Genomic DNA, 27,420 nt, shown 5'->3' on the forward strand with positions numbered 1-27,420 from the left:
TGTGTTCCTAAGTACAGTCAAACAGTCCACTTATGCTGTGCTGACAAGATCATAAGAAGGCTGAAGCGTGCATGTCCACAGCTAGTAGGGTTTGGCTTCACAGGCCTGAACGTATCCATAAAAACTTAAAAAGTTAAAAGTCATGGACATTCAGAAGCCATATAGCTTAAAACACTTGATATCCTTAAGGGGTCATGTCATTTGCATATATCCTATGGGCCTCTATTATAGGAGGTTTAAGGCATCACACAGTGCAAATTCTAGCTTGGTTAGGTTTTTCCTGAAGTTTTTTACTAATTGCATTGTCTGTGTTACTTTTTACTATTTTCTTTTTGAATAAAAAGTAAAAGGATTCAAATGCTTACTCTGCTGTAATTATATGTAAATGCTCCTCCTTCAGTTGTACTTCCCAAATGCACTTTTCTTCAAGAGATTTTTGCAATGCATGTTTTGAATTTTGCCTCTGCATTCTCAAGTGAATAAAATGTCACAGATTCCCCTACCACATTCAACTTCAGTTGTGCGACATCAAATTCATTATTAGATTTTTTTCCCCTGCCTGCTTACACTAATAGTTGCATGAAAAAGTACAGTTGTGTATTCACTGTTGCAGTCATTACATTTGGGTTATCTGCTTGCAGGTAGCACTCAGTTGGCCTGATTAACAAAGTCTTGGGTCCTGCGTCGGTTGCTGTCCCTTCTTCCATAACATCAGGTCGTCAGGGGTATAAAACATGTAGCCGACGCCATTACATCAGTTTTTCTTGCCCCAGATGTCAGGTGTTCCCCTAATGGGAAGCAATTAAATATAAAAGTACAAAGATATACCTCCAACAAAAAAGCAAATACACCAAAAAGGCTTTTAAGCATAGTAAAGGAAAGTAGAGGTATAGCCAAAAGAAGTTACGGGGCTGGAGGGAGGGTAACTAGGACTGCAACAGTGCATACACTTGAACATCTATATTTATGGTAAGTGTACAAAACTGTACTATGTTCTTCATGTTTCACTGTTGCAGTCATTATATTTGGGTAGATTCCCAAACCTATGATTGGGAGGAGGAATTTAAATAGCATTAGGGCCAGCTATAAGGCCATGCAAGACTGCAGTGGCAAAGCCAGCTCTGGATTTAGAGAAAATTGGCAAATGATAATGCTTGTGAAAGTATGTACAGAACTCCAGGTAGCAGCTTTTAGGATTTCCCTGGTAGGGACTCCTCTGAGAAAGGCTGTAGAGGTAGATACGGCCCTGGTGGAGTGAGGTCTGATCCCCTGGGGGATAGGTTTTCCATGGTGCTTATAGCAGAAATGAATGCAATGGCTTTTCCATTTAGAAATGGTTTGCTTTGAAATAGCCTTCCCCTCTGCCCCTGCAGCAAATGCCACCAGCAGATGTTCAGATTTCCTTTGAGATTTAGTCCTGTCCAAGTAGAATCTAAGTTGTCTGTGCACATCTAAGGAATGCAGTAGCCGTTCCTCTTTATTCTGTGGATTGGGAAAGAAGGTTGGCAAATGAATGGACTGATTAAGAGCCACACTGGATACCACCTTGGGCATGAAGGATGGATTGGTTCTGAGGAACACCCTGTCCACATGAAAGATGATGAAAGGCTCCACTGCCATAAGGGCCTGTAATTCAGATACCCTTCTAGCTGAAGTGATTGCTAAAAGGAAAGCTGTTTTCCAAGAAAGAAATTTTAAGACTGCAGTAGCAGCTGGCTCGAAAGGAGGTAGAGTGAGTTTCTCAAAGACAAAGTTAAGGTCCCAGGCTATGGTTGGAGCTCTCCTGGGTGGTCTCATATTTTTGGCCCCTATGTGGAACTGCTTGAGCAGTGGATGAGAGAAGAGGGGAGGTTCTGTGTTATAATGAGCTGAAATGGCTGAGGTGTGGATTTTAATGGAGGAAAAAGACAGGCCCTTGTGAAGCATCTCAGTTAAGTATTGTAAAATCTGAGGTAAACTGGGCACTGCTGTGCTCATCCCTTGAGAATGGTTCCAGGCACAGAATCTTTTCCATTTTTCAGCATAAGATTTTCTTGTACTAGGCCTCCCTGCCTCTAAAATGACATCCATCACAGGTTTGCTCAGGAATAGTAAAGGAGAGATTAAGTAATTAGCCAGGCTGCAAGTTTCAGTGTTAGAAGCTGTGGGTGCAGAATCTGGTTCTCTTGCTGAGACAGCAGGGAAGGAGTCTAAGGCAGGTGCCATGGAGATAACAGTGACACACTGCGCAGTAGGGGGTACCAGTGTTAGCGCGGCCAGTCTGGAGCAATCAAAATCATCCTTGGTTTGTCCTGTTTGATTTTTAGTAGCATTTTGGAGAGCAGAGGCAGAGGAGGGAAGGCATAGACAGATAGGTTTTTCCAGCTGAAAGACAGAGCATCCACTTTCCAGGCTTGTTTGTGGGGAGTCCTTGTACAAAATTTGTCCAATTGGTGGTTCTGGGGAGATGCAAACAGGTGAATATCTGGGCTCCCCATTTGCTTGTCAACGTGTTGAAAATCCTTGGTTCCAATTTCCACTCGTGTGGGTCCATGAGGTTTCTGCTTAGTCCGTCTGCCAGTGTATTTAATTTTCCTGGCAGGAATTGAACTTGTAGGTGTACTTGGTAGCTCAAGGCTGTGTTCCACAATACCATGGCAAGTCTGCAGAGGGGGTAAGAATGCGTACCCCCGTTTATGTATCACATAACAGTGGTGTTGTCCGTCTTTACCATTAGTTGCCCTGGAAAGAATGTTGTGGTCCTTGTAGGCTGTCAGAGCATTCTGTACAGCTAACTTTTCTTTTTGATTGATATGCAGGTGCATTTGACTTGGGTTCCATTTGCCCTGAATGCACTTCCCTGCCAGGTGAGCCCCCCATGCATAGTCTGATGCATCTGTTGTTAGGGTTTGGGTGGCAGGGGGTAGTGTGAAAGGTAGTCCCTTGTTTTGGTGGCAGGCCTCTGCCCACCAAAGGAACTCTAGGCTTGGCAAGGTATGACAGGAATCATTGTTTCTAGGTCTTGAGAATGTTGACACCATAGGCTTTTTAGAAACCACTGTGGTTTCCTCGTATGCAGTCTTGCATACATAATTAGAAGAATACAGGAGGCCATGAACCCCAAGGCTTGCAGTATTTGTCTTGCAGACAGCAGGGTTTTTGTGGCCACTTGTTTGAAGTAAGTTGTCAAATGAATTTGCTTTTCTGGCGTGAGGTAAGCCATCTGGGAAGTTGTATTCAAGCTTACTCCCAAGAATATAATTTGTTGACAGGGTACCAGGTATGATTTCTTTTCATTTATGGTATACCCCAGACAAGTTAGAACCCTTTTTACAAAGGCCAGATAATTCAAAAGTATGTCCTGGCTTTCTTCCTGAAGCTTTCTTCCTGAATTAGACAATCTTCCATGTATGGGTATATTTGAATATTTCTTTGCCTGCAAAACGCAATAACTGGAGCTAGGCACTTTGTGAATACCCTGGGTACAGTAGATAAGCCAAAGGGCAGTGCAAAGAACTGATAGTGTGTGTAGCCTGCTTTGAAGAGTAGGTATCTTCTGCAAGATTCCCTGAATGGGATGTGCAGGTATGCTTCTTTTAAATCTAGTGTTGCCAACCAGGCATCTTTGCCTAGCACAGGAAATAATTGGTGAAGAGCCTGCATCTTGAATTTTGGAATCTCCAAAAAGGTGTTTAGAGTAGACAGGTCCAGGATAGGATGCCATAAATTGTCTTTTCTGGGTACCAGGAAAAGTCTCAAGTATAAACCTTGTCCCTTTTCCTCTTCTGGTACCAGCTGAATAGCTCCCATGCTTAAGAGAGAAAGTACTTGTTTTTGGGCCTCTGCCCACTGATTTGGGGATAGGTCCGGCCACCCACTTGGTGTTGGCAACGTGTGGAAGTGAAATCTGTATCCCTGGGACACTATATTTAAAACCCATTTGTCTTGGGTAATGAGTTTCCAATTCTTTGCATGAAGAGCAATCTTTCCCCCCAAAGGGGCAGTCAGTTGATAAGTGCTTGGAAATTTTAAAAGGAAGTCACTGAGACAGTTTACTATAGGGGGGAGTCTTATTCCCAGATTTGGAAGTGGAGGCCCCCATTGCCTAGTTCTGCTAGTCCCCTGGGACTAAAACCTGGGTTTTTTGCTGTGTCTGGGTTTGGCTTGAGAAGACCTGGAAGGGGCTGGAAAGGACCAATTCTTAGAGGGCCAGTGCCTACTAAATCTAGGAGGCTGAACTTGCAAAAAAAAATCTTTAACAGTTTGCATAGATTTAGCTTTATCTTCCATCTTTTTAAGAACTTCCTCAGCCTTGTTGCCAAACAGGCGGTCCTGATTTAAAGGAGCATCCAACAAATTTAGCTTTAACATGATCAGGCAAAGATTGCTCCTTAAGCCAAGCCTGCCTTCTGAGCACAGACCCAGTAACAGCAGCCTTGCAAGAGGCCTCTAATGAATCAAAACCACATTGCAAAGTATGTTTTCCAACTTGTTCGGCAGAATGCATTAAATCCTGTAATTCTTTATTTTCCACACAGTTGGGAATCATCATTTTCTGTTTAAGCAGTCCAATAACGTTGCTGATACTTTAACATATGAAACTGGCAGTTTAAAGCCTTAATGGCCAAGGTTGCAGAAGTGTAAACCTTCTTACCCCATCTATCCAGCGCCCTGGAGTCTCTATCAGAACGGGTAGGATTTTTAGCAGTAGAAGCCTTAATGCCCTTGGGCCCCTGTGAAATAGTCTCTGGATCTTCAATAGGATTTTTGAAAAGGAACTTGTGGGACTCAGAGACCCTGTACAATCTGTCAGGCTTTCTGGGAGCGAGAGCCAAGAAATCAGGGGCCAAACTAGATTCCGAAAAAGCATCATCAACAATGTCTAGTACAGGAGGAATAGCTAAATGCCTACGCTGAGGTAGGAGAAGGAAATCCTTAAGCCTCTTTTATGAATCAGAAAAATCCTGGCTTTCCCAGTGGAAATGCTCCCTTAGAGTATGTAAGGTTCCCCAAAAGAAAAATCCTCAGGAGGGGAAGCAGAGGGAATAGAGTCCTCTGCATCAGAATCTTCATAAGTAGATAAGGGCAAATCCAGATTATCAGAAGAATCAGAAAAAACAGAATCCTGATCAGAAGATTCATAAACAGCTTCATTCCTAGGCCTCTTAGAAGGGGGGGTTGGCTACCCCTGATTAGAGTTATTAGATCTTCAGTCATTCTTGTAATTTGTGTTTTAGGCATAGAGGCCTGGGCGTCAGTTTTTTTAGACATGGATCGAGATTTAGGCTTAAGTAAAGAAGAAGGCGTCGATTTAATATGCAAGTCCGTAGGCCTGAATACACCCTCAGAAGCCGGTGCCTGCACAGCGGTTTCAGATCCATCCAAGGTAGAGACATCCACGGGTTCCATAGTTGAAGCATCGCGCGGCATACCGGACTCCGAATGGGTCTCAGTAGAGGCCTGTGAATCAGAAGTAGCGGGTATCAGGGGCTGCGAAGGCACCTCACCAGCGAACTGGCAAGACTGGCTTAGAAGTGGTGTCGTCAGCAGTTTTAGACCTCAGCGGCCTGTCTCTGTCTTTATCTTTGTGTTTTTTCGGAATCCCGGTAGTCGGATGGCTAACAGATGACATTTCTGGATAACTGAACCGAGAACCGAAATATTTAGAGGCGAAAATATACAGACGACAGTGATTAAATAAAGCACAAAACCGACAGCAAGGTACGTCGTGGTCAGGGCCTAAGCAAGGAATACAGCATGAATGAAAATCTTTATGAGATACTTGCTTTCGACAAGTAATGCATTTATTAACTTTTACTGACATCGGTAAGGAGCAAGAAAAAGTTTCCCCAATAGGGTATGTAGCTTTAGTTGAAGACTTCGGTTCTGAAACTCGAAAACGAAAATTTCAGGAGTCGGCTGACCGGCACTTGCGAACTGCTTCTGCTTCGGGCAATGCACGTCAAGAAAGACTGGTGTAATGGCGTCGGCTGCATGTTTTAAACCCCTGATGACCTGACGTCATGGAAGATGGGACAGCAACCGACGCAGGACCCAAGACTTTGTTAATCAGGCTGACTGAGGGCTACCTGCAAGCAGATAACCCAAATGTAATGACTGCAACAGTGAAACACGAAGAACATCTAGTTGTTCTCTTTCTAGTTTCTGTTCAATAATCATGGTCAGACAGAATTCAAGTCTCGGATTCTGACTAGATTTTTCTGGAGACCACATTTTTAAAATAACCTCTTTTAGAACATAAGACAAAAAATGCACAAGGAAGACTAAGGATCCTCACCCTATGATTTTAAGGGAGAGAGTCCCTGTAATATTTTTCTGTAAAGTCTTCTTTGGCAGATATCCCAGTCCGTTATTGAAGCTTTTAAAGTAAAGTATTCCACACGTCTAGTGCTCTTTCCATTCAGGGAAAAGTACAGTTTTGTACCTACCATAAATGTAGATGTCCGATAGGTATGCATCTGCAGTCCTTACATATGGGTTTGCCCTGCCTCAAGCAGCCCTTCGGTCGGCCGGATTCCAATTCTTAGAAGGCCAATTTCTGCTGAATCTTGGTGGCTGGACCTGGAGAAAATCTTTGATTGCTTGTACTGATTTAGCCTTTTCCTCAAATTTCTTTAAGACCTCTTGAGCAGAGGAGTCAAATAAATTTTGTTTTTCCAGCGGAGCATCCAGTAGCTTTGCTTTAACATGGTCTGGCAGAGTTTGTTCCTTCAGCCAAGCATGTCTACGTATGACTGCACCTGTCATTGCTGACCTACATGAAGCTTCCAATGCATCATAACCACACTGCAAGAAATGGTTGCTAACCTGTTGAGAGTTATGTACCAGATCCTGAAGTGCCTTGCGATCTAGGGGTTCAGGTGAAGAAAGTTTTTTATGCAATTCATCTAACAAATACTCTTGGTACTGTATCATATGGAATTGACAATTTAATGCCCTCATAGAAAGAGTGGAAGAAGTATACACTTTTTTACCCCATCTCTCTAAAGCCCTGGACTCCCTTTCAGAAGGAAGAGGATTTTTTGTAGTGGTGGTAGCAACCCCTTTAGGACCCTGAGAAATAGTTTCTGGGTCAGCAGAGTGGCCCTTGTAAAGGAAATGATGCGAGTCCGGGACCCTGTAGTACTTATGGGGCTTGATAGGAGCCGGAGGAAGGGAGTCTGGAGAAGAACTAGACTCAGAGTACACATCATCAATGACATTTAAAACAGGAGGAATAGCCAAAGGTCTATGCTGAGGTAAATGCAAAAAAGTCCTTAACCTCTTTCTGGAATCAGAGAATTCCTGGCCCTGCCATTTGAAATGCTCTCTCATGGAGTGAAGTGTCTCCCCAAAGGACAACTCTTCTGGAGGAGAGGCCGAGGGAATAGATTCCGCTGCATCAGAATCCTCGTAGGCCGTAAAAGCCTCCTCCTGGTAGTCTGATAGAGCAGAGTCATCTGAGGCCTCATCAGAAGACTGGGGGTCTGTGTGCTCAACCCTGGGCCTTTTGTCTAGAGGAGGTTGAGAGCCCCTGCCGGATGGGGCTGAGAGCCCCTAATTAAGGAAATAAGGTCCTCAGCTAGACTTAAAATCTGTGAACCTGTAGTGGATCCCGGAGGAATAGCCTTGGGAGGGAGAGATTTTGGCTGTTTAGCAGCTTTAGCATGGGTAAATGCCTTAATGGACATGGATGCAGGAGGCCTGGCTGCCCCACATGCTGGAGTGGTTTTGTCTAGAGGAATGGTGTCGGTTGTCTCCAGAGCACCGGTTTCAGAGGGGAATTCTATGACCAACTCAGAGGAGGCCTCCGGGACCGAGGTTGTCGGTTGTGCGGTTTCGTCGGTCGGAAGCACCAAGGATTCCGTTTCAGCAGAAACAGAGACACACGCGGTAGGCCTAGCCGTGGTTTCGGCCGAAACCACGGACCGCGTGTGTCTGTCCTTGTCCTTCCGTTTTTTGGTTAAATGAGTAGTCGGAAGCTCCGACGGCATCTTGTAACAGTAACTATCCCCCAAAAATTCCTCTGCAAACTCCGACCGACGCCTAAGAGTGCATCTATTAAAGGATGCACAGGCTGCGCAGGCCGAGACGTTGTGGTCTGGGCCTAGGCAGGGGAGGCAGTAAGAGTGGAAATCCTTATGAGGTATTTGTTTCCCACAAGTTAAACAATTATTAACTTTAACCGTTTGATCTGACATCGGCTGAGGCAAGAAAGAGTCCCCAACGGGGTACTTAGCTTTTTGAAGTCGTCGGTTAGCTGAAATTACAGGAGCTGGCCGACCAGCACTTGCGAACTGCTTCTGCTTCGGGCACCGCGCGGCAAGAAAGACTGGGGAAGATGGTGTCGGCTGACGCTTTTATATCCCAGGCGCTCTGACGTCAGGATAGGGGCGACATCAGCCGACGCCGGACCCAGACTTTGGAATCCGGCCAACCGAAGACAACCCATATGTAAGGACTGCAGATGCATCCTTGAAGGACATCCAGCAAGCTGCCTTTTTTTTTTTTTTTTTTTTTTTTTTTTACAACTTCCTCCGTTTGTAGTACGTATTAATTTTTCTCTCAGAAGTTCATTCTGTAAACCTAAAGAAGACATCCTGTGCAAAACGTGTTTTCATTATCATTCAGTATTTAATCCAAACAAAAAATACAATCTGACACACGGGCTGTACCTTGTGCATTTCACCTCAAGTCTTCTACAGCTTGTACACCTTTCTTTCCTGGAGCTTAAGGGATCTCAGTGAACAGTCCCCTGAGTTTAGAGGGTAAGCTTGACCTTGTGACAACTAAGTATCAACCAAAAAATGTCTTTTTTCTTATTTTTAGGTATGAAATGTCACTACACATCCACACTTCAAATTTGGAGTTAAAAATAAACATTTTAACAACAAAAAAGAACATTTTAAACTGGCAGAGATGTAGCTCAAAACACAAGTGACATGCTTTCTACCCTGAAGAAAGTCCCCCCTCCCCCCAAGACCAGTCCAATAATACCTCCTCTACCTTCACCAAATCAAGCCATTTGCTCAACTGAGATGGGGACTAAGCATCCCTGGATGAGCCCATTCATTCCTGCCCAGAAATTCTAATTGATCAAGTTATGAGTCTGGTGGTAGATAGTAGGGCAGTTTGTGGTCCTGGAGGGTTGTCTTCCCCTGATGGAACATCTCCATCCACAGTGGCTGCTAGAAGCTGTGTTGTAACTGCCCTCAAAGGGGAAACATGCACCAGCACACTTAATTCCCTTCAGCTTGCAGTTCAAATGGTCACAGTACTGCCTGCTGGTTAGGACTGAACTCCACTGGGATAACACCTAGTGTTTCCTCAAGAACCAGAACAGACTCCCCTCCCAGGATGGACATGTTGGCAAATTGCCACTCAGTCAAATCCTTCCCTACAAGTGCCTGAGCCCCTAAGTCACCTGAACATAGTCAGGGCTGTAACCCTATATGGCATAGTGCTGCCTTCCCAAAGTACCTTTCTGTTGTCTAGTGGAGGATGAAGGAATTTCTGTGGTGTTAAGGTGACGCCACCACTCCAACAGAATATAAGAATACAGTCTTAGTTATTTGACTGTCATAGCATCAGAGATTATGCAAGTGGACTTATTTTTTTTTTTTTTTTTTTACAGTTCTAATACCCTCTTTTGTTTCCAGCAAACTGAAACAAAAACAGTAGTGAAGTTTAATGCACTCGATATCTAGTACACGATTTTGGTTACTTACCTGCTGGGGAAATATTCACACATTGTAATAAACATATTAAGAATAAGTATAGCAAGATCTGTTTCATTCATTACAGCTTGTCCACTGGCCAGAAGACACCATTTCAACTGAGGGATGCTTTGCAATGGCCGCCAGCCATCCATTCCTTGAGCCCAGCAACGAGTCTTTGGGGTGAGTACTCCAGAGGTCCAATATTCCTTCATCTATTAAAAACAAGATTTACAGAAAAAGCAATGTATTTAGTTTAAAAAAATGAACTACATCTGCACCTGCAATCCTCCCTACTCTACAAACTATGTTTGCTGGATCTTTTTGTTGAACTATGAAAGTCTGCATATTACTCTGTCTCTCTACAGTGAAGAAAGAAAAATAAAAACAACGGCCAATTAATAATTCAAGTTAATTTCCAGCTATGCTCAAGAAGCAAAAACAGCTCTGGCCTACGAAGTACTCAAAATCACTGACAACAAAAGCTGATGTATCTGACCTTTCAACAAATCAACACTGGACTGACACACTGTGAAGAAAATACCATCTTGGGGTTCTTGTGTGCTTTTTGTGCTGTTGACAATTGTCAGATAGAAAAGACCATGGCACTGATTCTTTTATAAACAGTTGACTGGTGACTATCCTTCCATTTCACTTGCTGTACAGTATTCATACTGGCTTTGATTAGGGGATATTCAAAAGTAATACCTTGGTAATGGCTCAGGCAGTATGTAACACAGCCTACTACTTTAAAGTAAAATGTGTAGGAGATAAAAGATTGGCTGCTACTGTTTTAACTTGTTCCTTCCATAGTAGAGGGGATATGTGGAGTTTCTTATACTGAAAATGGAAGCAGAGCTGACAAAGTATAACACTATACACACATTTGGCATATAAGAATAAAGCTCTGACTAGGACTCAGGCAATCTGAGAACAAACAGCTTACAGTCCCTCTTGGGATAGGAAGAGTAGGGCACAGCCAGGTGTGTACTGTTTAAACCACTTAGAGGAGAATCTGGGATGTAAATATGTGGCATGGAGGGTGATGGACAGGTTCATCAAACAAATGACTGGTGGTAGCCTTCAAACAGGATATACAGGAATGAGCATTCATATGGCAAAGGTATTGTTGGCTGCCTAAACAAGGTCAAGCACGTATCCCACTGTCCACTGGAGGTGTTAGTCCACTAGGAATGCCATCAAATGTTGGGATGCTAATGTGGGAAAAAAAAAAAAAAAACCCTTACGGCTGCCCAAATGACAACTTTTTCTGGACAAGCTGTGAACTGGCACCAGGTGTACAGGGAACTAATAGGCCACCAATTCAATTAGAGGCAGGCTTGATGGTCACCCGACAAAGAAAAATAACACCACCACAAGGTCTACACATTACTGTAAAACAGCTGGTTCTGTTACAAACATTGTATTCTTTAATTGAAAAAAGTGTTTTTTCTACTAAAATGTTTTCTATATAAAGAATATTATGCGCATGAAAAGAAAATATACGTGGATCTCTCAGCTTTTTTTCAATTACTTAACTGGTAGCTTCACTTATTTAATTGTTGCTTTTTGTTGTGCAATTTGTCAAAAGAGAAAGTGAAATCCCAAGATGTTCGGGATTGATTTATTAAAATATGCCAATATTACATTCTGCCGCTTGTTATTTTTCAATAGCATTCTAATGAAGTGTAATTTAGTCCACCATTTTAAGTCCCAGTAAGAGCTGGTGAAAGACAGATTCCTATAATTCTAAGATAAACTAAAACATACCAAAGGAATGGACTTCAACAACAAATGGAAATCACTACAAAAAGCAACCATTTTCAATCAATAAAGCTAAGGAAATCTCAACAAAAAATGCACCATTCCTGGTAAAGCAAGCACTAACCCTAACAGCAAGTGGATAATGAAAGGTAAGCTCTTTTCCAGTTAAATCAGCGACTCACATTCAAATAGTGATTTCAGGCACCACACACCTGAAAAGGAAAGAAAAATGACAGGATAAGCCTCTTCACTTCATCAGGATTAGATTTCAATTAGTTATAACACCCCATCAAAATAAAAATGATGGAAAGCAGTCAACATCTGTGGTGTTGATGGAGAAAAATCCTAACTACAGCCCAGAAAAAGTACAGTAGTACAAGTAAACATCTCATAACAGCAGATGTTACAATAGATTACTGTTGTAGTAGCCGAAGCCAAAGAGGGCAGATGACCGGCTAGCTTCCAGGCTTACAGGAACCTACCACAGGCCCTAACCACTGTACAGCTCAAGGACAGAGGTATAAAGTCAACAGTTAATGGGTATAAGTTTTAAAGCTTTCTTGCCTCACAACAAGGGAAGCTACAGCCTTGTGAGCTAGTTATGTACTATGAAACCGGGAAAGGAAAATATTGATACTCTGGCATAAAACACAACAAAAGGAGGAGATGGATGGAGGGAAGGTGTCCCTACTGCAAGTGAGACTTATTTGAACATCTACTGTTATAAGTCTGCTTACACAACTATAATATGTTTATCATTCGATCATTGTTGTAGTACACTAAGCTATATGGGATGAATACCAGAGCTTACAAACAAAGGTAGGAGGAAGAAAGATCAGAGTCCAGTGGCCCCCTGCATAAATGTCCAAAAACAAATGTAGACCTAGACAAAGAACCTAACTTTTACTGGTTGGTAAAAGTGTACATGGATGACCAAGTTGCTGCCTCTAGTATATTACAGTGTCCATTAATTTACAGAAACACACTGAAGTAGCAAAAGACCTGGTAGTGTGGGCCCTGACCTTGCCTGGAAGTGACTTGTTATGGTGAGAGCAAAAAAAAAAAACAATAGCATGGGACAACCATTTAGAAACTGTCTGTTTTGAGATAGATTGCCCCTTCTCCTTACCTTCACAGGAAATAAACAGTTGACTAGAATTCATGAATGTTTTTATCCTTTCAATTTAGTATCGGAGTACACTGTGGACCATCCAAGGTGTGCAGAATTCTCTCTCCCCTATTTTTTGTCCTGGGTGGAAAACCGGGAGATGAATAACCTAGGCCTAGCTCAAATTAAACTAACTACATTAGGCATAAAGAATGGTTATGTTTGAGAACAAATTCTATATTTGTAAAAGATGAGTCGGGGATGAATCACAAGACAGGTTGTAACCAAGATATTCTTGCAGAAGTCAAACACTAGTCAACTAATCTATGAACCTATGAACCTATGAACTTTTCCACAATAAGAACTTCAAATCAGCCTCATGAGCTGGTTCAAAGGGAAAAAGTGCAAGTTCTCCAGTAAAAAATTAAAATCCCAAGGAGTTGCTTATCTTCTAGGTGGGCAGATATGGAAAACCCCTTTCAAAAACTCTGACTTGAGGCAGGTCAGAAATGGCCAGACAAGCAAAAAGGGTCAGGAAAGGTAAATCCTGACATGAGAGAGTAAGAAAGGCCAGGGAATAAAAATGCATGAATACAGTATAAACAGTGGTGACTGGACATTAAAAGGATTTTGGTTCTTGCTTTGGCAACAAGAAAATCTTTTCCACTTAGCCAAATATGATTCTCTTGCACCAACTTTATCAGCTTCCTTTAATACTAGCTATACACCCTCAGAAAACATGTGCCTTAAAGGTATTAAAATATCATCCAGGCAGCGAGTTGAAAGAAATTGAAGGTTGGAGTATATCAATCCTCTATTCTGTGTAAGCCCATTTGGTGAGGAAGCTTGTGATAATAGTCTTTAGCCAATCTGAGATGGTAGAACCACTGCTGATTAGGCCAAAGAGAGTTACCCGGCCATCTTTGTAAAGACCTACTGAATCTTCAGAAGTACAGTTGTCTAAGCAAATTTACCATATTAGCAGATGTTAGAGTAGATTACTGCTGTAGTGCCCCTACCTAAATTTGCACTGTTATAAAGCTTTTTTTTTTACTGTTTCACTGCATTTATGTACTGTTTTATTCTGTTTTAACTGTATTTTTCATTGCTAGATACCGTTTCATTACTCTAATTGCATGTTTACTGAATTACTTAACTGTAAACTGCTTTTTCATACGGAGAGTTGTATTTTCTGTTTGTGAGTGCTCTATCCGTGCTTTTCTGTGCATTTTTGAGGTTTCTGTGTTCGTCTAGTCTGTTTGCAGTTAAAAGCATTCTCTAGAGTTTGCTTGCTCCTTGATCTGTTTAAAACTTTCTTTAGTGGTTACAGCTAGTAGCTGTAATAGTTTCCTACCCCCCCCTCCCTATTGTTGTGGTGTTCTTATACTTGGCGGCTTTGCAGTTGCCCACCCATACTGTATATCTGACCTGTGACACTCCTCCCAGTCTAGTGTCATTAGTTCATTCAGTCTAATAGAGAACATTTGGGAAGGCCAATTCACTCAGATTCTTAACCTTGAATTAACTTCTGTTCCAGCTTTCTCCATTTCCACTTTACTGAAAAAAATTTTCTAAGTTTGCTTCCCCCCTTTCCTGTAACAAGTCTAGTCCAGATACAGATTTGCTGTATCCAGGACTGCTTGTAAGCTCCTCGCGCCCCCCCCCCCCACCCACTTAACTAGGGTTAACTATTCCTGGTGCCATAAAGTCTGCTCTTCAAATTTTCTCATGCAACTAGCCAGCTTTTTAGTTTTAGCACTCAAATCTGTTTCTTTGAGCTCAGCACTTGTTCAGAACTCGTTGTAAGCACTAAATAAGCTACAAATTACTACAGCACTCAACTTTCCTCACTTGTCTAGAGGAAAACAGTTTTAGTACTTAATAAATAAGCAACTATCCAGGCATGTCTAAAGGTCAGCTCCCGGTGTTTTTGCCTGACTACCTGATGAATCTGGGCATCTTGGGGCAATGCAGCAATTGCCTCATGTACAAAGACAACCCTCTCCTCCTACCACCCAACACTACAACCTGCGAGAGATGCACTTATATAGCCAAACTGGAAGCAAAGCTCTCTTCACCAAAGACTGGACTAGACAGTCAAGAGGAGAAGTCAACACTTGCACCACACCACACTCATCACATAGTCCCTCAAAACCTACACCACCAAAACACACACACAGAAGCACAAAACACATGCCTACATTCACGGAGGCTCTCAATAAAAATTTTCCCAAACAACCGAGACCTCCAAAGCAGAAATGCAAGCAACCCCCACCCCCCCAACACAACCCAAATGACACATAGCCCACAAACTCAGTGTGCCACTCAACTACAGCCCAAAAGGCATAACGTACCCAACACTCTTGTCATAGGTGACTCTATAGTCAGGCACACTGATGTTCCATTGACCAGGCTAAACAAGGAGAAAGTTACTGTTAGCTGCCTGTCAGGTGCCATGATCCGCCACATAACGCACGCACTCAGGTCATTCCACAAGTACAAATATGACTCTGTCATTGTCCATGTTGGTGTGAATGACCTGAGACATACCTCCCTGGACTACATGGAGAGAGACATGGAGGAGCTCTCCTATCTTGTAGCCCAGGCAGGTATGACCCTAGCAGAGTGGCATCCTGCCATCACCCAGAATGATACCACAGTACAAGGACAAAATGATTGACTTCAACAATTGGCTAAGCTTCTGGTGTCATTCTAAGGGAATCCAGTATCTGTCTGCCAGGGATGACATGATCGACAGACCATGATGCTTTGCCAAAGATGGCCTGCCCCTGTTGCCCTTGGGATTCTGGATACTGGCAAAGGCTCTTGCCACTCCTATAGTGCCTTTTTTAGGCAAGGTTCAAATGACAAATTCACCACCATAACAGGTACAAGCAAGCAAACTATGAGGGTAATGCTACTCAATGCTAGAAGTCTAAACCTCAAAATGCACTCACTCGAGGCACTCCTTAAAATGGAGAACACTGACATCTGTGCAGTGACAGAGACTTGGTTCAAAGCTCCAGAGAGCACCCCTGCATTACCAGGCTATAATTCATACCACACCTTTCGGCCACCTAGCCCAGACCAAAACACTAAAGTTGGTGGCGTGTCTATATTCATTAAGGACAACCACAACTCCAAGCTAGTTGCTCAGCATAATGAGTCTGAGATTATCCAAGTTCAACTAACTCTGGGCAAGACCACAATCCTGATTGTAGCTTGCTAAAGACCCCCCCCCCACCATGCCCCAGTATTCCCACTCCTGTTTTCTTGATACACTGGAATATATTAGGGTACAACGCAACACCCCAATAATGGGTGAGTTCAACGACCTCACTATTAACTGGGAAAACTACTCATGTACCAACTCTTTTGCTCAATGTTTTCTGGAATTCATAAATTCCAACGCCTTGGATCAACTTATCCACACCCCCACCAGGGGCAGCAATATCCTAGACCTGGTCATCACCAACATGGGCATCCGGTGTTCCACACCAGAGGTCAGTTCCTCGTTGGTCAGATCCGACCACGAGCTAATCACCCTAGACATCCACATCCCACCCCCACCCCCCCATAAGGGAAACAAGCGTAAAAGATTTCTCCAAAGCCAACTTCACGCTTCTTAAGACAGAAGTGGCAAACTTCATGACACCCATGCAGATGGACAATAGAGGTATGACTGCTGAATCCTACACAAATGCCCTTTATAAGCACTTACAAGAGTGTATGGATCGTGCTATCCCTAACAGAACCAAGATGCTATCCTCCAAAAAAAGGAAGCCAATCTGGTGGTCTTCTGCTATAAACTCTACAACAGAAGAAAGAAACTGTTGCAAAAAAGAATAAATCCCATGATTGGAGGAACTCCCTGGTCAGCCTCAGTAAGAAGCTGAGATCCCTCATAAAATCCTCCAAAGCTAGTTATGAAAACAAAATTGCCACAGATTCTAAAGATAACCACAAAGCATTCTATAGCTATGTCAAGAATCTGAAATGGCAACACTCAGATCTGCTCTGAGTTGCAGCACAATGGCACTAAATATACAGAACCAACTGATATTGCCAACATCCTGGCAGATAGGGTCAATGCTAACTTTACCCCCTCTCACCCCCTAAAGGGCCCATCTCTATACTGGAAAAATGTAAAGTTCCTGTAATCACGGCTGCACAGGTAAAAACCTCACTCGCCAAAGCCAAGAACAGAGCATCCATGTGACCTGACAACATCCCAGGCTGCCTTTTACACGAACTACAGAATGAACTGGCACCCCACCTAAGTACCATGTTCAGTCATAGCCTCACCTCAGGCTTTGTGCCCAATGAATGGAACACCGCGACAGTTATCCCACTCCACAAAGGGGGAGCCACGATAGACCCTGGGAACTACCGCCCCATTAGCCTGACGAGCTTGGTCTGCAAGGCCATGGAACGTATCATCATGGAACTCAAAGACATTGGAGATCTCCAAACTCTGGACCCCACACAGTTCGGGTTTGTAAAAAGGCAGATCATGTCTCCTAAACCTGATAGACTTTTTTGAAGCAGTCACCAAAGCCATAGATGAGGGTAGGTGGTTCACACAGCCTATCCAGAGCTTGCCAAGGCTTTTGACACCATCCTCCACTCTGGAATTATAGATAACTCACTCAACTATGTATAAATCCTTATGTCACAAGATGGGTTGCCAACTGGCATACTGACAGAACCCACACTGTGAAAGTAGCAGACTCCATATAAGACTTCAGACCAGTGACAAGTGGATTACCACAGGGTTCAGTCCTGAGTCCTCTCCTGTTTGGTATCTACTTCTCTGAAGTACAGGCTAACACAGAAGGTCTTTGGCTAAGTTCGCAGATGACTGCAAACTAGGAGCCATAATCGAAACTCCTAACGATGTGGACATCCTACAAAAGGGCCTCACTGAGACAGATGCTAGTGTCAAAGCCATGGCCTCAAGCTCAATGCCAAAAAGTGCATTGTCATCCCCTTTGGAAAAACTCTGTACCCATGAACTACCAACATAGGCGGAAGTCTACTTAACACCGAAAGTGTGATAAGAGACCTTGGCATACAGGTGGACAGTAGTCTCTCCTTTGATAATCACATTGCCACAGTGGTCAGGAAATCCTATGTGGCACACCTCATCACAAAAGTTTTCTCATCGAGGAAAAAAAAGGTCATTGTTCCCCTCTACTCATCACTCAGACCCATTATAGAGTACAACGCCCCATTTGGTATGTACCTCACAAGACATCAACAACTGGAAAGGCCGCAGAAATACCTCACAAAGAGGATTACCGGCCTCAAACAGATGCCCTACGCAGACCGTCTCAAAAAACTACAGCTTTACTCCGTTGCATATCGCCTACTCAGAGGCAATCTCTGCCTAACATACAAAGCTATGCCAAACAAAGATGCTCCACTTAAAGACATCTCAATCACTCCAAGCTACACGCTCTAGGGACCTAAACCTTGTCACCACAATGAACAGAACATGCTTGAGGGCTAGATTCCTGTCCCAGAGACTTCCCATACTCTGGAACAGACTACCTATCTACATCAAACAGAGCTCCTCATTAGCACTTTAAGAAAAATCTTGATGATTGGATGGGAAATAGGAAATTCACCCAGGGATCACTTCTGTGGCTCTGCTTGACAGGGGCACAGGAAAATAATTTTCTTGGGTGGCGAAAGTCAGGGTACCTTTTTGGCTAGGCTTATATAGGCCCTAAGGCCAATGGCCTAGTACCCAACTATGAACCTATGTATTACATCCTAAGATACAACAGCCGGCCAGCTTCCAAAGCTTAAGGTCTTCTTCCATGTGTCCAAACCATTAACAGCTTGAGCAAGGCTGGAGAAAATCAGAGGTCTGGACACCAAGACCTTCAAAACTTACATGTCAACTGAAAGAGGGAGGCTAGATCCCTGAGAGAGGTCAATGCCATAATAATGAATGCCCTCACCCTGGCAACAAAAATCATACAAAAATAAGAGGGACGGAGGGAGCAGCTACTGCAATAATGATCTATTCAAATATCTACTGTTATGGCAAGCTTAATTATACAGCTGTACTATGCTCATCTTTAGATCATTGCTGCAGTACCCTTAGCTTTATGGGTAGAAAAATGAAAGTTATGACATTAACATAATGATTAATCTGTGCTGTCTGCTTATAACCTTGAACAGATGGGTTATTGGATTCATCTAGGATCCAACTTCGGCCATTCAGACTTTAGATCCAAAGTTTAGGCTTCTTCCCCTTACCCATAATCTCTAGTAACTAGAAAATTACCTCAGACTAAGTTTACTCCTGCTCTTCATAAACTGAAGGGCATGCTCTCCTATAAAAGACCAAACACCACACAGAAGAAACCTGCTTCCCTTCCTAGAGCTTGAAGAGTACATGACCAGGCCATGGAAATTATCAGTGCATTTACTCCAGAAGCAAAGGAAAAAGAAGTTGCATGTGGAAGGTGGGAGGGAAGTTGAGGTAAAAAGGAAGCAGACAAAACAGATTGACTGCTATAGTAAGAACATAACTTTCATGTCTGAAGTCTCTTCTGCTCATTCCTCAATGGATGGGGCAGAGTCTCCAGATACTATCATATCAATCTTGGGAGATCACATGGAAGGATATTCCAGAGGATAGCCAAACCAAAAGAATCTCTAGACCTCGATTGTAAATCCAGCTTGTAATATAATATGAAGGTACAGATGCTGGACCAAAAAGCTGCAACCCAAATGTTGCCAAGTGATGCTCTGGATAAGAAGGCAGTGGAAGTAGCCACCAATCTAATAAAATGAGCCTTATGTGGCTTAGGTAAGGATAATCCCGCCTCCTTATAGACATGTGAAATACAATCAGATAACCAGCAAGAAAGTGTCACTTTAGACACTCACTTTCTCAGTTTGTCTGTATAAAAAGAAATGAACACTTGATCGGTCTTTCTAACTTTCTTAGTGTGATGCAAATAAAATTGAAGTTGACAGTGCACATCCAGCAGGTGTAACATGTATGCTCCTTTGTTTGTGAATCTTGGAAAGAAAGGAAGGTTAATAGACTAAGTGAAAATTAGAAAGCCACCTTAGGGAGAAAGGAAGGATTGGCTCAGAGAGTAACTCTGTACTTATGGAAGATCAAATAAGGAGGTTTACAAGAAAGGATGTGTAATTCTAAATCCTTCTAGCAGAAGTGACTGCCACCAAAAAAAGGTCTTTCAAGTCAGATTATTTAAGTCAATCCATAGCTGCAGGTGCAAAAAGGAAGGTCTGGTTAAGGTCTGTAGAAGAATGGTAATCTTCCAAGGAGGAACGGGGTTCCTAAGGGGAAGGTGAAGAAGGAATGTTACCTTAAGGAAGGTTTTTAGATCATCTAAGGGAGCTGATGGGAGAATGATTCTCCCCAACTGGAAAGAGCTACTAGCTGGGCCTTGATAGTACAGTAGTTAGCTCCACTGTGGAACAGAGAAGCTAAGAAGTCTAAGACTGAATGGAAAGGGGCTGAAAAGTGATCCAAACTCCTAATGGAAGCTCAGAGAATCTCTAATTTACACTTATAAACCTGGTAGGTCTCAGTGTGGAGGTAAAATATGAATGACTGGGGAAGAAAGATTGGATTGTCTAGCTATAATCAGAAATGAAGAAATCATACAATCAAATTGAGGGCTTGAATGTCTGGGTGAGGTATCCTGTTCAGGTGACAGAGAAGATCTGGAGTGGGGTCCAGAAACCAAGGTGGATGAATCAGATGAGACTGGATGGAGCCCAAAAGGAAACAATGAGGATTACTGTAGCTTTCCTCCAAAGTGCTTTCAAAAGAAATTTCAGGCTGAGAGGAGTGGTGGGGAGTAGGCATACAGGAGACTGGGGAACCAAGTGCAGGTCAGAGTATCCCTCTGGGACTCCCCCTCCTGGGGAATTAGGGCAAAGTACCTGCTGCATTTGGTGGTGCTGGGTGAGGCAAAGTGATAGCACAGTTGGCCCCAGCAGCTGAAAATCTGATTCACTACCACCAGATTGAGGGGCAACTATTGAATTAGGATAGACTTGCTCAACCTATCCTAGGTGAGAAGACATCGCCAGACCCTCATGGCTTCTCGATACAAGTGGTAAAAATGTTCCTACCAGTTTGTACCGGACTTCTGACATACTGTCAGCCTAGATGGAGATCACATCTCTGGGAAGGGAGTCCTGGAAGGCCAAAATGTTACAAAGACTGCCCTCTTCTCCAGGATATTGATGTGAAGAATGGCCTCTGAGGGGGACCAAGTGCCTTGGACAGTCTTTTGCAAAAAATGCCCTAAAGTATCTCTGTCACTGCAGCCTCAGGACAGGGAAGAAAGTACAGCTGTGTAAGTAAACAACATAATAGTAGATGTTTGAATGCTCACTACTGCAGAAGCCTTAGTTATATGGGTTATATCCTGCCTAAGATACAACAGCTGGACAGCTTCTAAAGCTTCAAAGCTCTTTCCATGCACCCAAACTGCTTGAACTGAGCTGACTAAAAAGACAGGTTTGGGCACAAAGCTCTTTAGACCTTGTATGCCAACAGAGAGAGGAGGATGATTCCTGAAAGGACAATGCTAAGAACAATAAAAAATAAATGTCCACACCCTGGAATAAACACCACACCAGAACAAAAGGGGGGTAGAGGGAGGGAGCAGCTACTGCAGCAGCAATCATTTGAACACCTACTGTTATGGTAAGTTTACTTTCACAATTGTACTATGATCATCATACTGATCACTGTTGCAGTAGCCTTAGATATATGGCTAGACAACCTTAAGCTTAATACATTTGGGAGGTGGAAGAAGGATCCAGGTGTCCCTGGAGAATGGTCTTACCACAGCCTCATCTAGACCTAGAGAAGGAATCAAGCCTGCAGTGATTTGTAAAGATATGAACAAAGGACCAAGTTGCTGCTTCTAGGAATACTTATGGAATCTAACCCTTTCCAAAAAAACACAAATGAAGTCAAGGACTTGGTAGAGTGGGGCCTTGACATTGCCTTGAATAGTTTTGCTGTGGGGAGGACAACCAAAGGTAACAGCCTCAGACAACCATTTGGAAATCCTCTGCTTTGACAAAGGTTGTCCATTCTTCTTACCTTCAGAACAAATTAATAACTGATCCAAAGATCTGAAAGATTTAGTTCTATCAAGACAGTACCAGAGTTGTCTGCACACATTCAGGGCTGAGGGTTGGCATAATGGTTTAAGTGTTTACAGATCAGGGGTACAAAGTTTGATTCTCACCAAGGAAAATTGGCCAAGCTTAAAATGGTCCACAAGGGCATCTAGCCTAGTAATTACATATAAACCTATAACACTTATCTGTCTGAAGCATTTAAGCAACAGATAAGACCATTTGTAATTTGGTGGTGGGGGGGTTGAGAACTGGCATAATGGCCAGTGTGTTTACCACATAAATACAGAGTACAAGGTTTGATCTAAACTCTGAGGTGAGAAGTTTGGCTATTCTTAAGATGGCCCAGAAGGCAGATAGCCTAGTACTAACCTATGAATATTCCAAGACAAAACCAAAAAGAATAAAGCTAGTGCTTAGCCAAATCCCAGTTCAGCAAAGAAATAAATCAGCAAACCAATAACGTCACTGGGAACTGCTGCTGTACAAATACTGTAAAATGTTTATTAAAACACAAAACAAACCAAAAAGTATCAAAGTGAGCGCTTTCGGGCTAAGCCCTTCTTCAGACAAAGTGCTTCTCAGAAACATCACATTTTAAAATAAACATACACCAATCACTCACCCTGTTTTAATTGTTAGCTGAAACTAACAAGTCATCATTAAAAGCACTCTTACTTAATAAAAAGTACGCCTACTTTTAAGTGTTGGCTTCAGAGGCACCATATCATTCAGCCCAGGTTGAATATGGGCTGTTAAATCTAAAATCCACTTTGATTCTATGGTTTCTGTCTTTAGCCTAATATCACCCCCTCTCTTATTAATGAATACATTGGCTATCACCCTAAATTTAAATCTATGTGTAGGATTATCCTTTACATGATTATATAGCGCATTGTGCTCATCACAGTTCCTAATTGACGAAATGTGCTGTAGTATCCTGACCTTAAGCATATTGTGGGTTTTACCAACATAATATCCTGAGCATGACGTGCAATCAGCCAAATACACCACATTAATGGTCCTACAGGTAGCTCTCCCTTTAAAATGAAAACTCTTCCCTGTGGAAGGATGTACAAACACTGTCTCCCTATTAATATGATCACAAGCCTTACAGCCCCCACATGGGACAGTACCCAGCGACCTAGGTAGGCATGTGACCTCATTGTTTCCCCTATCGTGCCAGAGTATATCCTTCAGGTTCTTGTTTCTCTTATAACTAAATTGTGGAAAGTCCCCTACTATACCACTCAAGTTTCTGTCACTAGTGATGATGTTCCAATTCCTCTTGATGTCACACACCCCTTTGACATTACTGCCATATGTTAGTGTTATCCTAGGTGTAGTTTCCTTCTTCCTACCTTTCATCCGGTGACCATTGTGATTACTATAATTACTTCCTAGGTTCATTGTAACATCAAGCCATGGTCTATTTGCCTTGCCTGTTCGCAGTACCTCTTGCTACTGCTGTTTCCACTAGCTCACATCTATACCCTCTTTCTTGGAAACATTCTTTTAAGTCATCTATCTCTCTCTCAAAGTGTTCATCCTGTCGACTGATCCTAGAGATCCTGCCAACCTGCCCCTCCACTATGTTGGAAAAGGTATACCTAGGGTGCATGCTGTCAAATGAGAGCAAAGAATTCTTCCAACTCTCTTTTCGATATAATCTGGAACTAAAGCCTACGGGTGTAAGTTCTACTGTGACATCCAAGAAGTCCAGAGCCTTACATGAGCTCTTGATATCAAACTTCAAGAAGGATGTGGTAGAGTGTAGATATTCCATAAAAGTATTTAGCCTTTGTTCACCCCCCTTCCAGGCAATAAAGATATTGTCTACAAAACGTAGATAAACCCCTATATGTGGACTCCAATCTCTGTGGTTCAAAACATGTTTCTTTTCCCAGAAGGAGAGAACTAGGTTGGCGTAGGAATTTGCACAGTGGGTACCCATGGCTACCCCCTGTACTTGCCTAAACACTGATCCATTGCTCAAGAAGATGTTATTCTCCAAGACCAGTTTCAGTGACTCTTCTATGAGAAAAAGTTCTTTCTCTACAACACCCACATCCTTCAGAATCCCTACACAGGCTGCTATGCCATACTCATTGCCTATCACTGTGAACAAACTATTTACATCCAGGCTTACCAACATAGTGCCCTCCTGGCTGCCTTCCCTGTTCATTTCACCCAAAACTCTAAGGAAATGTGCAGTGTCCTTCAGAACATTGTTCATACGATCTACATAAGGTCTAAGTGTGCACTCCAACCATATTGACAAATGCTCCATGACCCAATCTATGGAGGGACACAGGGTCCTAGTGTGGGCCTACGTCAGCCTAGTAGTTATGTTCCACCTTTTTCACCCGCACTTAGTTTATTCATTAATTGTTTTTGTTTATGCAAGAAAAAGGAAAAGATCGTTTTTACAATCTGAACCCTGAGCAAAGATGGGCCCTAGAGAATCTTAGTAAGAACAAAGACTTAACAATAAAGATGGCAGATAAAGGAGGGGCTGTAGTGGTCCTTGACACTGACTGGTATAACATGAAATTATCTGGATTGTTGGCAGACAAAGAAGTATATCAACCATTGAATCCAGTAGAGGTCAGGAACATCATTGGTAAGGTACATGGACGGATTAAATGGTTGTATACTAACATGTATATCACTCAAGACCTCATGGAATTCTTTCATGTGGATAAATCAGTCATTCCTGTGTTCAAGGCCCTACCCAAGGTGCACAAATCATCGACAGACCCATCCCTTAGACCCATAGTTTCGGGAAGGGGGTGGGTCACGGAGCATTTGTCAATATGGTTGGAGTGCACACTTAGACCTTACGTAGATCGTATGAACAATGTTCTGAAGGACACTGCACATTTCCTTAGAGTTTTGGGTGAAATGAACAGGGAAGGCAGCCAGGAGGGCACTATGTTGGTAAGCCTAGATGTAAATAGTTTGTTCACAGTGATAGGCAATGAGTATGGCATAGCAGCCTGTGTAGGGATTCTGAAGACTGTGGGTGTTGTAGAGAAAGAACTTTTTCTCATAGAAGAGTCAAAGGGGTGTGTGACATCATCAAGAGGAATTGGAACATCATCACTAGTGACAGAAACTTGAGTGGTATAGTAGGGGACTTTCCACAATTTAGTTATAAGAGAAACAAGAACCTGAAGGATATACTCTGTCACGATAGGGGAAACAATGAGGTCACATGCCTACCTAGGTCGCTGGGTACTGTCCCATGTGGGGGCTGTAAGGCTTGTGATCATATTAATAGGGAGACAGTGTTTGTACATCCTTCCACAGGGAAGAGTTTTCATTTTAAAGGGAGAGCTACCTGTAGGACCATTAATGTGGTGTATTTGGCTAATTGCACGTCATGTTCAGGATATTATGTTGGTAAAACCAACAATATGCTTAAGGTCAGGATACTACAGCACATTTCGTCAATTAGGAACTGTGATGAGCACAATGCGCTATATAATCATGTAAAGGATAATCCTACACATAGATTTAAATTTAGGGTGATAGCCAATGTATTCATTAATAAGAGAGGGGGTGATATTAGGCTAAAGACAGAAACCATAGAATCAAAGTGGATTTTAGATTTAACAGCCCATATTCAACCTGGGCTGAATGATATGGTGCCTCTGAAGCCAACACTTAAAAGTAGGCGTACTTTTTATTAAGTAAGAGTGCTTTTAACGATGACTTGTTAGTTTCAGCTAACAATTAAAACAGGGTGGGGTTTTTTACTGAAGAGTGATTGGTGTATGTTTATTTTAAAATGTGATGTTTCTGAGAAGCACTTTGTCTGAAGAAGGGCTTAGCCGAAAAGCCACTTTGATACTTTTTGGTTTGTTTTGTGTTTTAATAAACATTTTACAGTATTTGTACAGCAGCAGTTCCCAGTGACGTTTTTGGTTTGCTGAAATATTCCAAGACATGGAGGATACTTTCTCCCTCATTTCCAGGTTCAGGAAAAAAATGGGGACATAGATAGTTTGGATTAATTATAAACTCAGATACCACTTCAGGCATAACAGATTAGTTCTGTTAAAAATGAGATTTTGTGACTCCCCATAAGATTTGCTGGTCCAAATGGAGCAAGTGTTAGCTTCTCTAGCACAAAGATCCCAAGGAGGGGACCACTGATTTTCTTGGATGCTACTCGCAAAACTGCTTTCAAAAATATTTTGACACCAGAATGCATTGAAAGAAGAGGATGCATTAGCAGATATGTTGACATGGACAATACCATGAACTTTGAAAGTGGAGTAAAAAAGGCCATAGGATAGTAACTCTAAAATATTGTAAAACCATAGAACATGTAGCCCTGAATGTGTTCTGGTTCTGTTGTTGGCACCAGCTAAAAAAACTTTTCCAGTTGCTATACATGATTTTCTAGTAGCAGATTTTCTTGCCTCCATTAGCTCCTGCTGCATGTCATCAGTAAACAGGTGCCTAAAAGGAATTAAGATATTATCATCCATGTAGTTATCTGAAGTTGATTTAGGTTGGGGTGTAGTAAACACCCCTGATCTTGTCTGAGTAGATTCATTATATAAAGAAGCTTACTGTAACTGCAACTGGCTATTTCCAAAAGAAGGGGGAACCACTGTTGCCTTGGCTAGAAAGGAGTCACCATAACGATCTTGAGGGATTCTCTCAATCAGATGTACACTGGATAACAGTGGAATGGGTGAAAAGCTTACAGGAACAATCTTGTCCAAGGAAAAGACAAAGCATTTGTCTTCCAGGCCTTCTTGTAAAATCCCTGGATCAGAATCTTGTCAGATGATTGTTCAGAGAGGAGGCAAATTGGGCTACTTGAGGAATTCCCCACAAATGGATCAAATCTTGGAAGGCCCCCTGATCTAGTTTCCTTTCATGAGGGTCTGCCTTTGTCCTGCCCAGACTGTCTGCTATACCAAGTCTAAGCAATTCAGATCCTACCTCAGCTCAAAAGAATCATTTCTTTACATGCAGCCATTTACTTACCAAATATTCATCCAATATTTCTGACAGAGTACTCTGTAATGAATTTTTAATCAACCAACTCATTACAATCACAAAACATATGCTCCCAGTAACCTCTTTCTTCCTCATCACAACTCCAACATTTGCTAACTACCCAAGGAAAACATTTTGAGGTTTGCTTGGGATAAAAGAATACCTATCCAAACACTTCCAAGCAAAGATACTAAACTTTCTGGACTTGGTTGCATACTTGGGAGTCATACATGACTTTACCATTGTTTTCTTGAAAACTGCTTTTCCAGTCTGCCTTCCCAATCTTTTCTAAGCTCCTCTAACTGATTCTTATTGTTATCATGCAATACTGTATATGCCCTACTAATTGTCCTATTTTTAACAGCTGCTTCTGTTTGATATTCAATTAAAATTCTATCATAGCAGGTCTTTCATTTAAATTCTCCATATCCCTTTTTCTTTGCCTGTATTCTGAGATCAAGCCCTGGTAGGGAAGGCAGTCTCTATCTTGCAATCTAAATGTCTTCTTAGCCTCATCCCACTCTATTACCTTCCCTGCTTGAGTAATTTGCTTCCAGTATCGTTGTTCCTTTGCAAGGTTTCTCCAGTAAATGCCACCCCCCACTTGCCTATTTTTTGTACACTTACTTAAGTCATCCCTATTGGTAAAATCTTCTTTCTCCATTCTTGTACTGGCTAAAT

General features: G+C 42.4%; 1 protein-coding gene across 1 annotated transcript in view; it reads right to left on the reverse strand.

Annotated features, from left to right (window-relative positions):
* Nucleotides 1–27,420, reverse strand: part of DNAJC13 (DnaJ heat shock protein family (Hsp40) member C13) — a gene marked incomplete in the record, with an annotated part of 3,140,357 nt that overhangs the window by 1,289,168 nt on the left and 1,823,769 nt on the right. The window contains 1 exon segment of the mRNA XM_044066722.1: nt 9,708–9,910. Within this exon segment, the coding sequence (XP_043922657.1) occupies nt 9,708–9,910 (203 nt within the window).

This window comes from Protopterus annectens, chromosome 3.part1 (assembly GCF_019279795.1).
Source record: "Protopterus annectens isolate FY-2018-M chromosome 3.part1, PAN1.0, whole genome shotgun sequence".
NCBI lineage: Eukaryota > Metazoa > Chordata > Ceratodontiformes > Protopteridae > Protopterus > Protopterus annectens.